At 53.3% G+C, this 17,141-nt stretch overlaps 1 protein-coding gene across 2 annotated transcripts; it reads right to left on the bottom strand.

Moving 5' to 3' along the window:
• Positions 1-3,787: 3,787 nt before the first annotated feature.
• Positions 3,788-15,543, bottom strand: PITX2 (paired like homeodomain 2). 2 transcript variants are annotated; one of them, XM_086891655.1, is made up of 3 exons: positions 15,494-15,543; positions 6,895-7,100; positions 3,788-5,104 (listed from the first exon to the last, which is right to left on the bottom strand). In XM_086891655.1, exons 1-3 carry the CDS (start codon positions 15,537-15,539, stop codon positions 4,541-4,543), a joined length of 816 nt encoding a protein of 271 aa, XP_086747781.1. In that variant the 5' UTR covers positions 15,540-15,543; the 3' UTR covers positions 3,788-4,540. The 2 variants fall into 2 exon arrangements, with proteins under 2 accessions (XP_086747781.1, XP_086747782.1); XM_086891656.1 differs by lacking the exon at positions 15,494-15,543 and adding an exon at positions 7,798-8,101.
• Positions 15,544-17,141: the final 1,598 nt, after the last annotated feature.

The following is a 17,141-nucleotide window of genomic DNA, read 5'->3' as shown; positions in this document are numbered from 1 at the left end:
GGCACAAGAAGGGCCGAGGTCCGGAAAAGCGGCCTTTTAATTTATTTTTTTTTATTAAAAACCTCCAACAAAACAAAACACACACACGAAAACAACAACAACAACAAAAAAGACTCCAACACCCCAAACAACAAAAAATATTCCCTTGCCGCTTAAAATTTGCGCGTTAGAGTTTATTTTATTTCTCCTCTCTTCCACTCTTAGAAGTAGATGCAGGAGGCCGAAGAAAATAATTCCAAAAGGGGTTAGCATTAAAAAAACTTCAGACTTAGCAATCAATTAGTCCGGCATTGTATGGAGCTCCGAAGGTGTAAATCCTTCCAAGTTTCTGGATTATTGCCTGTTACGCTCTATCGGGTGCCTAATATCCAAACCTACATGTGTAATACGCGTACCAAAGCAGACATTTAGCAAGGTAAATTCCATGTCCCGAAAAAGCGTGTTAGAGCCAGCGACCTGGGCCGGTTCCCTGTCCTCCCTCCTTGTCTTAAGCCGGCATCTGAGACCCCCGCACGCCACTCGCACACCCCCCGCAACCCCGTCCTCGGCGGCGGGGGAAGGCGAACTGCAAACCTGCAAACGCCGTCGTCCCCGCTCCACAACGGAGTATTCTTGAAAGAAAAAAATGTCCCCGAAACGCGGCTTTATTGAAGAAAAAAAAACCTAACCAACCCAACAACAAACTCTTCCCCGGGCTCAGATGTCAACTATTTTCCCTAGGTAGTTACTTGCCTCCAAAAATGCTAATGAATGTCTAAGGAAAAAAAAAAAAAAAAAAAAAAAAAAAGTTCTTTTATTTTATAGGTAGAAACAACTGTACAGGTATGTAAAGATCGGTATCTCGCTGGTTTGGGAAAGTACACGCGGATGAGCGCGCACGTACTGAAAACAAAGCAAGGAGAGGACAACGGGAAGCACAGACAATAACCAACAGGAGCTACATCCATATCTGCTCGTCATTTTGACCTTTGTGAAGGCGAAGCACTCCGATCCGACGGGACTCGCGCACGCCGCCGGGGTTCAAAGTGCGGGAAGGCACCGTCCGAAAACAAAAGAGCGGAGCGGGGCGGGGCGGCGACACGGCCCGGGGACACCAGCGCGGCCACCGGGAGCCGGGCATCCCCGCCTGGAAGGGGCGCGCTCCCGGCTCCGCTCGGGGGGTGCTGGGGGCTGCCAGGGCCGGCGGGACTGTGGATCGGGATGTGGATTGGGGTGTGGATTGGGGTGTGGATCGGGATGTGGATCGGGATGTGGATTGGGAGGCAGACGGCGCTGCCCGCTCGCACGCCCGGCGCGGGGGGTTGCGCAGCGGGCGGCCTGAATGGGCCTTTCGGAGCGGCGAGGGGGGTGCGAGGGGGTGCGAGCCCCTTGTTTAACCACTCTCCGCCCCGCTTCTGCAAATAGATATTTTGCAAATTCCCCATTTCGTTGTGGCTTTTTCTCCCCCTCTGTGCGGCCTCCATTGTTCCAGGTTCACACTGCCACCGCCGATAAGGAGAAGGAAAGCGCCCGGGAAAAAAAAAAAAAAAAAAAAAAAAAAAAGGTAAAAAAAAAACCGCACCACGACCCAAGATTTTGATTTACGACCTAATCAAAACATTATATCTTTGGTCAAGTGGCGCAGAAAAATGATGACCCTCAAGGCTTCAGCTAGGGGGAGAAAGAAATTCAGATTACTCTCGGAGTGATTTATATCCTCTCTGAGCGGTCACGTTGATTTTTCATCGTTTGAGCCATTACACAGTAGAGTGAAAAACTCTGATTCAATTTTTTTTTTTTTTTTTGGGTCCGGAATCGGTATATATTATACTTCTAAATATATATGCGTATACTATGTATTGTGTATCTAATATTTCTCCACGCAAACACAGATTCTACATATATATACCGACATTTTATATGTGTGTGTATATATATATATATATATTTATAATTATATTTATAACAGAGGACTATAAATAACAAAAGCACCGAGAAGAAGCGAGAGCCGAAAAAGGCGTGTAAAATACCATGGCGATACCCGCAGCGATCCGCTCGCTGATTTCCAAGCCCGTCCCGCCGAGAGGGTTTGGGCAGAAAAGCTTTCTCGTTTCTCCGGCTCCCCTGATCCCGGAGGGGGCTCCGGGCTACCAGCCCTTCGCCGCCGTCACCCTCAGACTTTTCGCCCGCAGCCCAGTGAGGAAGAGGAAGAGAAGAAGGAGGAGGAAGGGGACATTTTTGGCAGCCCCTGGCACTCACCCGGGTGAGGTGTTGACACGGTGCGGGAAAAACGAGGGGAGCGGAGTTGGGTCGGACAAGCAGGGGGGGGCTCCCCGCCTCCCCCCGTCCCAAGCACCGAGGTTCTTTCTCTCCACTGACCCCCTGGCAAGAACACACAGAGGAAAAGGAAACAGCAAGACGCGTAAAATAATTTTAAAACCCCCAAACTCACAACAAAATAAGAGAGACAAAAACCCAAAACCTAATAAAAATGTGATGAGGAAGAAAAAAAGGAAAGAAAAAAAAATAAAAATAAAGGGTGTTAAAAGAAATTAAAAAAGGGGCGGGGGGGTGGGGAAGTGGAGGCTGGGGTTTGCCCTCGCTGCAAGTGGACCCACGGGAGAGTATCCTGATTTCGTGTGGAGGAAGCATTTTCCTCGTGGGAAAGCGCAGGTCGCCGACCTCTCCCCTCTCCCCTCTCCCTCTCTTCTCTACTCCTCTTCCCGACCAAGCGCTGGAGGGGAAGGAACCCCCTCCAGCGTGTCCGCCCACCCCCGGGCCACCTCGGCCGCTCCTCCCGGCCTCCCAAAGGCGCGCAAGGAGCGCGCAAAGGCCGCTCAAGGACTGAGCTCGCTCTCACCGCCTGGAGCTTCCTCCCTGCCGTCCCCTGCGCCCCTCGCCACTTTACGCGCCTGCGGAATTTCTTCGTGTCTCGATATTCCTGCAGGATCCTGCGGCTGCCCACCCTCTCGGCAGCCCCTCCTCGCCCGCCCGGGGTGTGAGCCGATGGGAGGGCCGAGCAGCAATTCATCTTGATTTGTTTCAATTGTCTGGCGACGGCAAAGTTATAATCCTGTATAATTTCACGAACAAGCAGGTTGAGAATGAATGGGTCAATATTATTTAAAACAAAACACACGAGAGCACGACCTTTCCCTTCAACGACGTGTTGCAGCACGAAGTCGCAGGAAACTCGGGCTAACCTCTCACCCCCCGCGCTCCACGGGGTTGCGGTTATTTGGGCTGCTCTTTGTTTCTCTTCATGTCTGAAAGGGGGATTTGGAAATAGAAATGTAATATTACATGAAGGATCTCCCCGCTAAAGGGCGAGAAGGTGGGCGCAGGGGCGGCAAAGGGGACAGATTATTTTGAACAGGAGCAGTTTGTTTGCAAGCTAGCATTTTAAAATTCCCCCTCCCCCTTCCCCCCCCCCCCCCCCCCTCCCTTTTCTTTAATGTAATAAAAGCTTCCTTCACAGCAGGACAAATTTATGCCCGAGATACAGCAACTTAGTGGCTGGTAATTCTCGAGTCCAGCGATGTCAAATAATCCAGCTTTTCTGGGCTGTGTGGGGAAATAAAAGCAGCCAAGGGGTACAAGTCCCATGTTTCTCTAGCATGCAACGTTAGCGAGAGGGATTTTTTTTTGTTTTAATGAGGAAAAAAAAGCGCCAGCATTTATTTGCATTGCAAAAGCACTACCCCGAGTTGCCAGAGAACGAGATCCAGTGTCAGCTATCAGTCAATCACTGCAGACTAGTTGCTGCTGCGCAGCTTGGCTCAGTAAATAAAAAATCCAGACAAAACTGTATGCTGTATATTTTACTCCCATGAAATAAAACACATTTTTTTTTTCATGTTTGCTGAAAAGTAAAACAATAATATTGTACGAAATGTTATACACAGGGCATGTTTTACATTGCAATATCAGAAACATCATTGCATCCACCAGAGGTACTATTCTAAAACTGATATTCACACAATTTTTTTAATAATTATATGTTAGAAACATACAGTGTCGCATTTAGTATATACATTCCCTTGCTCGCAAGCGAAAAAGTCCTAATCGCTTCTGTGTAACATGCTTTATTTTAAAGCCTAACCTTTTAAAAACACTGTTGTGATATTACTAACAACTGCTTTTATAAAATTAATTTGACATTTCGATATATATACATCCTTTCAGTCATTTTTATGTTAACAATGCTAAACTTAAAAAATAACAAGCTTATAGTAACATTAAAATGTCATATCATATCCAGTCAAACATTTGTCCATATATATATATATATATATATGTCCTTGTAACTGTTGAAATACTCTTAGTGAAAGAAAGATCTCAGAATTTGTAGGAGGTCCTTTGAAAACAAAGGAACTATCTTATTTCAGTGGTTTCCTCTTTTTTTTTTTTTCTCTCCTCTCTTTCTCTCTCTCTCTCTCTCTCTCTTCCTCTGATTTTTCCTCCTTTCTCTTTCTCTCTAGTGCCCATTACTTTCTAGCGAAATTCTCAGTCTCTGCGGGAAATGGGGAGGGATTCCCACGCAGTTTTCTACTTGGATGTTTCACACGGGTCTGTCCACCGCATACTGGCAAGCGCTCAGGTTGGAAGCGGGGTTCTGCACACTGGCATAGCCAAAACTGGAGTGCTGCTTGGCTTTAAGTCTCAGACTCGCCAAGCTCGAGTTACATGTGTCCCTATAAACATACGGAGGTGTCGGAGGAGCATAAGGACAGGCTGGCGTTGGCACTGCAGAATTCAGGGAGGGATTGCTCAAGTTGTTCAAGTTATTCAGGCTGTTGAGGCTGGAGCCGGGCACCCCGGTGACTGCAGAAGGTACCATGCTTGAAGACATACTCATGGAGGATATGGAGTTTGGAGGGGAGAACATGCTCTGAGAAGACAGAGGGTTGACATTCATGGAGTTGAAAAAAGGAAAGCTTTTGGTGGAGAGGGAAGCGGAGGTCAGGCCCTTGGCTGCCCAGTTGTTGTACGAGTAGCCGGGGTACATGTCATCGTAGGGCTGCATGAGGCCATTAAACTGCGGACCGAAGCCGTTTTTGCAAAGCTCGGCTTGCTGGTTCCTTTCTCTCTTTCTCCATTTGGCTCTGCGGTTCTTGAACCAAACCTTTGGAAACGGGGGGAGAGGGAGGGAGGGAGATGCGAATTAGTCAGGATCTACTATCACCACCACCGCAACCCTTTGCAGGTTCTCGGGGCAACAGCCGAGCCTGTCCTTATAGAAGTCATATATGAAAGTTTGTACGAATATACATATAGATATGAATATATCTCCATGTATAGGTTCACCTCCTCCTCTGTGGAGCCCTGCACTGGGCCGAGGCAGGGGTGCGCTGCCGGGACAGCCGAGCATCCTCGGGGCCGCCCGGGTTTAGCAAGGCAGACTCGTGGCCGCATCATTCCACCCTCACCACGGCCCCCCCACTCCCCCTCCCAGTCCCCCCCGCAGCTCTCCACATAATTTGTGATGCTCTAATTCGGGCCACGGAGGCTAAAGCTTCCTTCTTATTCTCTCCCTTCTATGCTGCCGCCCCTTCATTCCTCTCTTGGGGATTTTTTCCCCACCTCCCCTTCTCTTGGCTTTTTCTGTACTGCAGCCATCCAGGAAAAATACAAAAGCGCAAAAGCGAGAGTAAAACGCTTGGAAACCCGCGGAATATTTAAGCCGATAGTACGGGAAAGGAGTGGGGAAGCCAGCAACTAATAAATCCTTGCTTCAGTTTGTTAAAGCTACAAGTTCCTCTAGCGTGAAAGCTTCCAGAACCGAAAACCACTTTCTAAACAAACTTGTTCGACTGCTCTTTGGAGGGGGGGGAATAATAGGGAAAAAAAAAGAGTAAAAAACGAAAAAGAAAAAAACCCACCATTTAACAACGTGCTAAATGAGATCTAAGGGACCCTCCCCGCGCAGACAATGGAAAAACGTGCCCTTTCCCAATCCACATCTGGGTGTCTGACCCGTCGGGCAGCCGCCAGCAGCCGCCTTACCGTGTGTATTGAAACCAGCCCGGGGTGTTTGTGGTCACCCCCACGCTGGTCCAGCCGGGCGGGGGCCGCCCGGGCACCACGGGGACGGGCCCGTCTGGCGGAACCGCTCGGACCCAAACAAAACCTTCCGAGAAAGCGGCTCCGTGCTCCGGGAGGACACCGGGCTCGGCCGGGCCCCGCTCCTTCCTCGAGCCTGCCCCGGCGCCAACACCGCCGGACAGGGGCTGAGAGCCGGCCCCGCTCCCCCGGTTCTCACTGCCTCGCTTTCCTCAAGCCACCTCAGGGAGAGGATTTCTGTGGGATTTCCGAAAATATGGAGATTCGGCCGCTTTACAGGCTTCTTTTTGTGCGCGTTGGGGTTTGTTGTTTTTCTTTTTTTTCCCCCCAGCGCGGCGTTTGCAGGCGAGCAGGATCCGGCCGCGGTATCTCTGCAGCGCCGCGATGGTCTCATAAATCTCACAGGGGGGTAGAGGGTGGAGAGAGACGCTCGTCGAATTGTGAAACCCAAAGAAATAGAAAATGCAAGGAAGGGCACGTTGGGAGTGCCTCGGAGTGAAGCAAAAGCTCTTGTGTATTTTACATCTTTTTCTCATTAGAGACAGCGCAGGTTGCAGCCTGTTCCAAGTCGCTTTCTTGGCTAATGTTTTCATTAGCGTTTCGATCAAAAGGAGAGGGACGCATTGCACGGTGAGGGCGAAACGTGCAGCAAACCATATTTCAGAGACACAGAGAGAGATCCCAATCTGTCTCGCTTTGACAAAAATGTCCTGCTCTGCCCTGCTTTTGTGCAAAGGCTCCGAAGTTTACATAGAAGGCGAAATCGAAAGCAGCTGCAAACATTTCAGCCCTCCCTTCCTTTCCCAACCCACCCCGACCCCCGCTGCTCTGAGCCGGAGTGTCAGGACTTACCCTAACCCTGGCCTCGGTGAGGTTGGTCCAGACGGCGATCTCCTCCCGGGTGGACATGTCCGGGTAGCGATTCCGCTGGAAGGTGGCCTCCAGCTCCTGCAGCTGCTGGCTGGTGAAGTGAGTCCGCTGCCGCCGCTGCCTCTTCTTCTTGGAGGGGTCCTCGGGCCCCGCATCCTCATTCTTGCTCTGTTGGCTCTTATCCTTCTCTATGAGTGGGGGAAACAAAAAAGAACAAGGCGGAAAACGAAGGCGCCTCAGCCTCCTCTGCCTCCTCTCCAGCGGCTGGGGAAAAGCGTGTCCCCAGCGCTGCTGGATCCCGCAGACTGCCCCGAACGCGACTCGACGCTGGAATGAATGATTAACCCGCGCCGGCCTCCCTCCGCCGCGGCCGCTCCGCGCCCCGCGGGCACCCGCGGGCGGCTCCTCCCGGTGGAGCAGCCACCGCACGGGCAGCGGGACGGAGCCGCCTCTCCGTATGCAAGCTTTCTGCCTGTGTGCATCCATATTATTCTCCCGTCTGTATACACGTAATTCGTTTTATTTGCTTACCTACACCCGTTTTATTCGCCCGCCTGTAACAATATTGTTTGTCCGTATATACCCCTATTTGTCAGTCTGTATCGATATTACTCGCCCACGAACTCCCCACGTTGTCTGCCGATCTGTGTCCACGTATAGCAGTATACATGCTACTCGCCTATCCTTACGTATGTCATTATCTTCCTATACGCCGGAACACCGCACGCGAGAAAACACGAATCTCATGTGGGCTCGGGTGCGGGACGCTCCCGGGCAGAGGGGCGGCGGCGCATCGCGGTCCGCGGGGCTGCCAGCCGGGCCGGAGCAGGACAGGGCGCCGAGGCGCCCGTCGGGCTGAGGTCCCTGCCTCTCACCCCCTCTTACCTGCGGCCTCGGGGCTGGAGGTGTCGGAGATGGTGTGCACCTCCAGCCGGTGCTTGGCGGACTCCAGGGAGGAGCGCGCCTGCCCCGGCGCCAGCGCCGTCGCCATGGCCAGCGCGGGCTGGTGGTGATGGCAGGATGATGAAGAGGAGGAGGAGGAGGAAGGTGAGGAGGAGCACAGCTTATTCCCGGCTCCCAGGCGCTCCAGGCTTAACGGGTCCTTCATGCAGTTCATCGGCAAAAGGACGCCAAAGTCTACGTGCGCGCCTGGGGGGTCGATAGGAGAAGGTGTGCGTGTGTCTGTAGGTGTCGGTACGTGTAGGAGGGTCCGCGCAGCGCCCCCTCCGCGGACGCGGAGCAGCCCCGCGGCTCCGGGGGTCAGGGCTGCCGGCCGGCGAGCCGCGCCGCGGCGGGCGACGTTCGACTAGAGCCCGGGCGGCACGGCGAGCCTCGAAGCCCCCGCCGCCCGGGGGGGCGCGGCGGCGGCGACAGGAGAGCGGGCGAGTCCGGTCCTGTAAGAGCCGTCACGGCGACACGGCAGCTCCCCGGCCGGCGGCCCCCGGCCCGCCGCGGGGCTCCGCGGGGCGGGGGCGGCGAGGCGCGGCGGCGCTCCGCGGGGCGCTCCTCTCCGCTGCCCGCGCATGGACCCGCGCCGCGGCCGGCCCCGCACCGCATCAGCTCAGCCGCTTCCCTCTTGGCCTGACATCTTAAACCGGCGGCGGCCTTCCCCGCGCTGCACGTCACCCACCCCGCCCCGCACCGCCTCCGCACCGCCCCTTCTCCGCCCGCACCGCCCCGCCCGCGCCCCGCCCCGCCCGCGCGGCCCTGCGCGCCCCGCGCTCTCCCGGTGATGGGCACACCCGCCCCCCAAAAACCTCCGCCCGGTGTGCCCCGCGCGAGGGACCGCGCCTGGAGCCCGGCATCCGCCGCCGGCTCACGGGACACCCCGTCGGAGCCGCTCCCAGCGCGCCCGCTCCGCGCCTCGCCGCGCTCCCCGACCTGCGGGGAGCTCGGCACTGCCAGAGCCGCTGCGGGAGGGTGGAGGAAAGCCGGATTCCCTCCTCGTGGAGGGATGGCAACAAGCAGGACGGGGGCGCGGCCGGTTAGACGACGGACCTTGTGCTGGTAACAGCGACAATTAAACACAAACGAGACAGCCTCCCCTCCGTGACACAGCTACGGAAAGCTTCACACCGCGCTCGGAGGCCCCCGAGCTCTTCTAGTCCCCGCGCTCTTTCTCTGCTCTCACTGAAGGCAGAGTACACGGGGGGCAAAATCCTTTCCTTGCTTTTGCCATTTCCGCCCCTTCTCTGCAAGCGCGTTCCCAAAAGCTGGCCCCCAAGGAGTCTTTTCCACCCTGGCTTTATAACTTTCTCGCACAGTAATCCGCGGGACCATTCCTCCCTCTCGGCGCGGACCCGGAGGGACCATCCCGGGGTATCCCACGAACCCGCACCCACGCCAGCCGTTCACAGCGTTTGGCCAAGTCCCACATCGGGCCGAGCGCCGGCACACAAACCACTCAAAGCCCTCTTCGAAGTTTGGGGACATGATTTGACCCTTCGTCCGGGCAGCGGCAGTAGAGGGACGGACTGCAGTGCCCCGCAGATCCCGCCCGTGGGACTGCTTCTAGCGCTGGAGTGAGGCTGCTGTGGACTCGCAGGAAGGAGCTGCGGGGCTTTTGCACGCGCGTCTAAGGCGGGGGCAGATTGCCCTCCTACACTGCTCAGGTCCGCCTGGGGCAGAGGGGTCTGTCCCCGAGCCCTAGCCCGCAGAGCCAGCACTGCCCTAGGGGAGTTGTGGCCGTCTTAGGGATGGGGATTCCGAAGGAGCCCAGGAGCGGGAAATGCAGGTTTTCGTCTCTATCTTCAATTTATCTGGCTGGTCACCGCTATTGAAAACTTACCGAAAGCTTCCCCTTGATATGGCCCTACACATCCGCATCCCAGCGCCCAAACTTTTCTGTGTCCCGTTCCCATCCCGTCTGCCACACCCCACCCCCACCTCCCTCAAGGGTCTTCCTTAGTCGCTGATTCTCGTTCGACGTACGTATCATCCATCGCAATCTTAGTTATCGCTAAATTATACATATTACTTTCGCAGCCTGTTAGTAAAGAAGGTTAAATTAATTTACATTCTGCTCATTATCTGGTGTTTAAATGACGTGTTTTTATCCCTGAGATTTGGCAAAGAATCTCTTTCCTCAGACCCCACAGCGTTTCGATGGAGACAATGCTCTTACATTTGTAGTGGATTTTAATCTGATAAGACTCTAATTTGCTTAAGTCTTTTAAATAGGGGGTTTAAAATGATTCTAGCCGTTTTCTTATTGAATTTCCTCTAATTCCCCCAAGATCATAAAGTATATGTGTAAAGTAAATATTTCCTCCCTTTGCACCGGCAGCAGATGACCTATAACTAAGTCAATATGAATCCAGCTCCATTCTGCACAATTTGTTTACCAATCATATCCCAGTTTCTTCTTAACCTCTCGCTACCTCTGTGGTCCCGCACCGAGAAGCGCCCCCCCCGCCTTTGGGCATGGCGGGGCCGTGCCCTGACTGCGGGCGGGGGCTGCCCAAACCCCGGCCAGCCGGGCGAGGGGCACTTGGGAGGGGCCCTGCCCCTCTCCAGCCCTCACGTCGGGGTGAAAACAAGTGTGCAAAGCCCTGGGGAGGGGAAGTCACAGAGAGCGGTGATACGGAGGTATCTCCTTCTTCCCCCCGCTTTTTTTTTTTTTTTTTTTTTTTTTTTCAGACGGTGCAGTGCATCCCTGTCTTGGATGACACCCATCACCGTTTTCTCTTTTTTTTCTTTCCATTTTTTTTTTTTTCTTTGCCTTCATTTATTTTGAGTAATTTTGGGGCAATGCTGTCTTCTTCGGCCGGGACTCGAAGCGAAAAGTCCGTCCCTCTTGCGGGGCGCAGTGCTTGTCACCTTGCAGGGTGCCCGCCGGCCGCAGCCTCGCTGCCTCATTGGGGACATTTGACGGGGACAGGCCGTTCCTGGCGCGCTCCCCCAGGGAACGGGGAGAGGAGGAGCAGGGCCCGGCCACCGCACCGCCCTCTCGCATCTTCCCTAGCTCCAGCCCCGCGTCCCACAGCCACGGGCGGGACAGACCCTCCAGCGTCCCCGCGTCCCGAAAAGGAGCTCCCAACACTGGCCCCGGGCCCCGGCAGCCCAAAGGGAGAGGCTGTCGGCATTTCCTTACGTGCCTTTGATTAAAACTCCCCCACCCCGGGCAGGAGGGGAGCTACCACACAGCATTAGTTGTCATGGTGACCATAAATCACGTAAATCCAAAAATACCCACCTATAATCTGAGATGAAGCTTTTATTTCCCAAGTGAAATAATATTTTAAAAGCTGTCAGCCAACCGAAAAACAACCTAATTGTAGTCACCCAGGTAATATATTAGCGGTAAAGGTTTCAATTAAAATGTCAAGTGTTTTAAATTTGGTTTTTTTCTTTATTTTTTTTTTTTCTGGTGGAAGTTCCCATCGCCTCTCGGGTTCAGGTCCTGGCCGCAAAGCCACCCCCGCCAGCTCACTCGCGTACTGACTGTCCGCGCCTGCTGCGTGTGGCTGCCATCACCAGAGAAAACTCCAAAACTATTTTGGGAATTGCTCTCTTTCCTTTTCGCCCTGAGCTTTAGGGCCCGTCGGGGATGCGCCCCAATGAACTGGGGGACATGCGCTGCCTGCGAAAAATGGGGAATCGGGGGTACTCCCCACTCCGCTTCACCTGTTTAATTCCATGGGAGTTCTGGTGTGGTTTTCTCCTAATTGTTTGGTTAGTTGGTTGGTTGGGTTTTTGTGGCTTTGTGTTTTGGTTTTTTTTGTGTGTGCGGGTGTGGTTTTTTTTGGTTGTTTTTTTTTTGTTTTGTTTTGGTTTTTTTTTTTTTTGTTTTGTTTTGTTTTTTTCGTTTCTTCACGCTGTTTTTTGAGCTCACCCGAGATGCCCGGTGCCCGCCCCGGTGCGGGAGGCGGGAGGGCCGAGAGCAGGGCCGGAGCTAAGCGGCTGCGCTGGGGATGCCGGAGGGTGGCCAGACCTACTGCGGGTATTTATTTTCCCACTTTTCCTTTATCTCCTCACGAGATCTTTGTTTCTAGGCGTAATACTCCCCTAAATGGATAAATTGGTTCTTTATGTAGAGCCTCCAACTAGTCCTGTTGTCTTTTACCTTTGGCTTGTTGTCTTTCGCCTATCTCGGATTACCGGGTATTCTCCTCGATGAAGAGCCATTAATTACCCATTCAGTCAATATTAGGAAGACTACAGAGCTTTTTACATAGGATTAAGAAGACATCAGATTGTTCCGTTAGTATATTCCTACTCACGAATAAGCTTTCGTTATACATTTAGTTTTCCCTGGAGTGAGGCTAACAACTGCTGCATATATTATTCTCAGACGGCAACTGCGGAGGGGGAAAATTCTATAAGCGAAGCTCAATGAATAACTTGTAATTTGCGCTTGGCGGGGGCAGAGCACCAGCGGAGCTCTTGCGCCCGGAACATCCCGGCTCCGCGGCTCGGGTCACAATTGCGGGGACAAATTTGGCCGCGCTGTGTGGAGGGGAGGGAGGGTGCCGCTCGGCTCTGCCTGGAGGCCCAGAGGCAGCAGCTACTCTTGGGCTCCGCCTCGGCCCCCCCGCGCTCGCTCCGTCCCGAGGGGGCACAAGCTGCGCGCCCACCTCGTCCCGGGGCTCAAAAAAGGCACCGGCGACCTTTGCATTGCACGCTGCTCGGTCTAAGTTCTTGTTTTTGAAAAGAATGTTCAGTTACGGAATATTTAGACCAATTTTTTTTTCCCTCTCTCTCTCGTTGTTTTTTTTTTTTTTTTGTTTTTTTTTTTTGGTTTTTTTTTCTTTTGTCGATAGAGTTGAAACAATCAATTCGGAATGCTGAATGGTGATATAAAACTGAATGTAATTTCAACATTTTATGCTGGAAGCTGCTGTTTCAGCAATACCCAGATTATCGATTACAGGGAAAGATTCCTTAAGTAGAATTCACAGACCTAACGAATCGTATAGATTATATATCTATACACGTACACACAAATGGCTTAAGCATCCTTTCTCACTGCATAAAAATTATTCAAACAAACCCACCACCGACAACCATTTGTAAGTGCCGTGGGTCTGCCGAAGCATGTGCTGAAGTTTTCCTAATTTTGTGGGACTGGTCACCCAGGAGCAATTTTCCCGGCTCTCTGAAGAAACCTGACACCCGCAGAGCTGCGTTTGACACTCTAGGCTGCAATAATATTTTCATACTTTCCCATTTTCCTTTCCTCGGCGTGGCCACGAATTCGTTTCTTCTGGAACATCCCTCCCCCTCCGCGCCCCATTCCCCGCGGGAAGCCGGCATGCCGTGTCATTTTGGAGGGTTTCTTACAGAATTTCGTTTACTCCTTTCGCAGAACCATCGATTTGACAAACGGTCCCATGTTTTGCTATTCCTGCCAGCGCTTCTAGTTAGCGATCATTCTCCTCGCTGCCACCGACGGTGCCTATCTCGCGAAATGACCTCACTGCCCTCGTAATTTCCAAAGCTGAAATGTAACAAAGGGGAGTCCCCAATCACCCCTGCTTCCTTCCCCGCCTTCTTCACCAGCCAGCCCCAAGGATCAGACATTTTGCAAACTAAATCCCAAAAGCATGACGTCCTTACGGTCAGACAAGACAAAAATCAACGAGTACCGCGCGGTTTTAAGCAAATCAAAGCCAAGACGGAACAAACCCCTCCGGTATCACGAGAAAACACCCGTGATTTCTCAGCAAGTCGCCCGATCAGCTCAGGGCTTGCCATTATTCGTCTCACAGAGGCAGGGACTGAGGCAGCACGCAGAGTTCATCCCCACATCTACAAGGATGTATTCCCGTATCTGCAGGGATATATCCGTATCCGAGGTCGTCGCGCTTCCCTTCCCCGTAAATGGGAACGTTTTAATGGTCAGGCAACACCGCCTTGCTTCTTGGACTCGGTCGTGTGTTTTAATTAATGGCATTAAAGGTGTTTAGATAGCAATTTCCCCTGCAGCCCGGCGAGTAAAAAACAGGCCGGCTGGTACGGTAACAAGGCAGGAAATTTTGCGTGTACTACAATAATCCAGGTTCATAATTGATGTTTAAGAAAATAACCATTTGTTTCTCGGCAGAGGAAGTTAAAGTTACCGTGTCAGGGAGCATATGTGGATATTACTTTTATAAATACTTAGTCGAATAAAGCTGACTTGGAAGGGCTCATAAATTTATTATATCAGAAAGGTCCCCACTTTCCCATTAGATCGTGCTAAGGGCTTTGATTAAGACCACCTGTTCATCGGGAAGAAAAGGCAGGGGAGGGTAAAAAGGCCTTTCTTATTTGCAAACCATATATAAAGCAATGTCACCCTTCCTTTCCACATTATTTAACACTTATTAGTGGCCGGGGAAAAAGTGCCAGACTCTGGTAAAGCCTATTTGTGCACAATTTAATATCGTATATGTTTCCGGGATTAAAAATTATCGGTTCGTAACACTTTGGAGTTTGGAATTACCCCGGATTTTGCTCGCCAACCTTCCTTTAGCCTAAGCGTTCCTTCTTCTGGGGGTTTTGATGTCCGGCTAGCAAATCCTGTTTAAAGTCCCAGGGGCGGGTGGACTCAAGAAGAGGACGTGGGCCCTCCTGAAATCATTGGATGTTATTTGAGAAATAGCAAGCTGTTTGGCCAAACAGGGCTAATACAGTATTCTTACAAGGAAGTGTTTAACCACGAGACCAGGAATACGTGCATTATTAATTCACTCTAGTTTCCTGTATTATTAATTCAGGTTAATGTATTTTATTTAAACAAAATTACGTTTATCTTGGATTAAACAGTCTATCGAAATACGGAGCGCTTGTTTTCTTCTTTGTAATATGTTTGCATTGCTGTTTTTCTTTACCACCCCTCAGGCTCGCCTGTCAGACCCCTTGAAAAGGGCAGGGGAAGAGAGACAGGAGCTCGCTCTGCTGCAGACCGGGCTCTGTGGGGGTGCCTACCTCTGGGGGCAGGAGAGGGCTGCCGGCTTGTTTACGGGCGAGGGGGTGGTGTCAAAAAATAGAAAATAAAAATAAATACGAGAGCGACGCTGCGGATGTCTAAACGGCGCGCTGACAGCGATGCTTTTTTTGGGGGACGCGCTGGCGGCGGGAGCCGGTGCCCGGCCGCAGCCGCGGGGGTGCGCGCACGCCCTTTCCCCCTTGGCTTTCCTCTCCCGCGGCCGCGCACCGCCCGGCGCAAGCGGTGCCCGCCCAGCAGGACAGCAGAGGGCGCCCTGGTGCCGCGCAGCCGGGCCCGACCGGCGCCGCCCCGCAGCGCGCCCGCGGAGCGCGGCCGAGGGCCCGCCGCCAGTCACCGGCGCTGGGAGCGGCCGCCAGGACACCGCGCTGCCGGCGGGCTCCGTGCGGCCCTCCAGCGGCCCTCGCTCACCTCCCCCTTTAGATGTCCGCCTTCGGAATAAAGAGACTCGACGGCGGCGGGCTGCACACGCCAGGGGACGGGGACACGGGGCGGGGGGGGAAGGGGAGAGGTAACTCAAGTGGTGGGTGGGTGGGTGGCCGACGCTGCGCAGCCCTTGGCGGAGCTGGCGCGGTTTCCCCGGGGCCGGCCCGCTTGGCTGCACACCCGCGCAGCGCTCCGCACGGCCCGGCGGCCGGGGGTGTCTCTTACCTAGCTGAACACAGGCGGAGACAAGTTTGCGGCAGTTGGACTCCATTACCCGTTATCTGCAAAAGATGAAAGCACCGGAGTTTTAAGACAATTATTTTGGGATTGAAAAATAAGTGCAAAACCCCGAAACAGAGCCATCCCGGGAGCTACGGCGCAGCGACCCGGGCTGGATCCCGCACCTTTCTCCAGTGATGCGCGCAGCGTCCCCTCTCCTTGCCTCAGCCTCGGGTCCCACCTAAGTCACACCACGGGACAGGCGCAAACGCTCGTGGCTGTTTCCCAGCCCGTCCAACCCTCCGGCCTCCCCGCACCTCTAGTTATTTGGGGCCGTAGGAGAGTCCCCGGAGCTCGTCGCCGTGCTGAGCGGCGGGACGGGCCGAGCCCGGTGGCGGGGGAGCCGTAGGGCACTGGGTCCCAGCAGCCGCTCCCCCACCGCGGCGGAAGTTGCGCGGCAGCGGCGGCGCCTCCGCGCTCCCCGGCCGCCACCGCCGCCTCCCTCTGTCTGAGAGGTCGGGCAGTAAAATCACAGGATTAGTGCCTGATTGAGATGTCTGTTCGTGAGATATTACAAAATTCATTATCACAGCTCTCTACTAACTCGATATGAAGTAACACAGATGGGATTTTATTAGTCCAGGCTTCAAATGTTTACTTATGATAATTTCGGGGGAAATTTGCATGTCACCATCATTTCGATAATCTTTCTTCTTCTTCGCTTCTTTTTTAATGTCTGGACTGTGCTCATTATTAGCTGATGCTTAGAAATCCGGCAGCCTGGAGCCGAGGCATGTTTCGTGTGAGCAGCGCCAGACGCAGCACCCACCGAGAAGGGCCCCGAGGCCCTGGCCCTGCCACTGTCCGCCAGACAGGCAGCAAAAGGCCGTGGAAAAAGGGAAGGAAAGGGGGAAATAATAATAATGATAATGATAATGATAATGATAATAGTAATGGAAACTTGAAGGTGAAGTTATCGGGATTCCTCGTGGTCGTGTCGTGACATGGCGATTTATATTCCCAGATGAACGACGCCAGGGAGAAACTCCACTCCCTCCAGCAGCCAGGCCTAGCACACGAGCAATGCCTAAATTAATCGGGAACGCGATTAAGAGAACCTTAATTCTTCGCCGATGGGCCTTATTTCGGGATCGGTCTCCGTCGAGATTAGTCCTGCGTGACAAATGCCCTCCCCCGCGGCCCTGCCTCTATGGCTGATTTATCTCACGAGTGGAGACACACGGCTCCCCCCACGCACACGCACCGACACCGAGGGGAAGTTTTTTCTCTCTACTGAAATGCCGGTCTCCTCGGAGAAAAGTGCCTTTCGCGGACAGATTATTATTATTCCTTCCTGTCCTGTATTGCTCCTTCCCTTGCTCCTCTCCGTATCCTCTTAAATTTTGTTGTAAGGCACATCGCAGCACGGGGCCAAGGGGAGCGTTTTCCTATTGTCTCCAGTCCGGCGACTTAAACGAAAGCAACTTGCTTTTCCACTTCCCTTTCTCCGAGTACTCAGATTTAAATACCTCTGCGAGCCCACAGCCACAGCAAACGCACCAGCCGTGCGACCTTGCCTTTCTCCACGGCCGGGCCCTCTCAGCAGCAACCTGCTCGGAGCAACTGCAGGGCGCGGACAGGAAAGCGGAGTCAC

The sequence above is a fragment of the Cyanistes caeruleus genome, chromosome 5 (assembly GCF_971803275.1).
Source record: "Cyanistes caeruleus chromosome 5, bCyaCae1.hap1.1, whole genome shotgun sequence".
NCBI classification, from domain to species: domain Eukaryota; kingdom Metazoa; phylum Chordata; class Aves; order Passeriformes; family Paridae; genus Cyanistes; species Cyanistes caeruleus.
The sequence above is the reverse complement of the archived record's forward strand: the minus strand, read 5'-3'. Positions and strand labels throughout refer to the sequence as shown.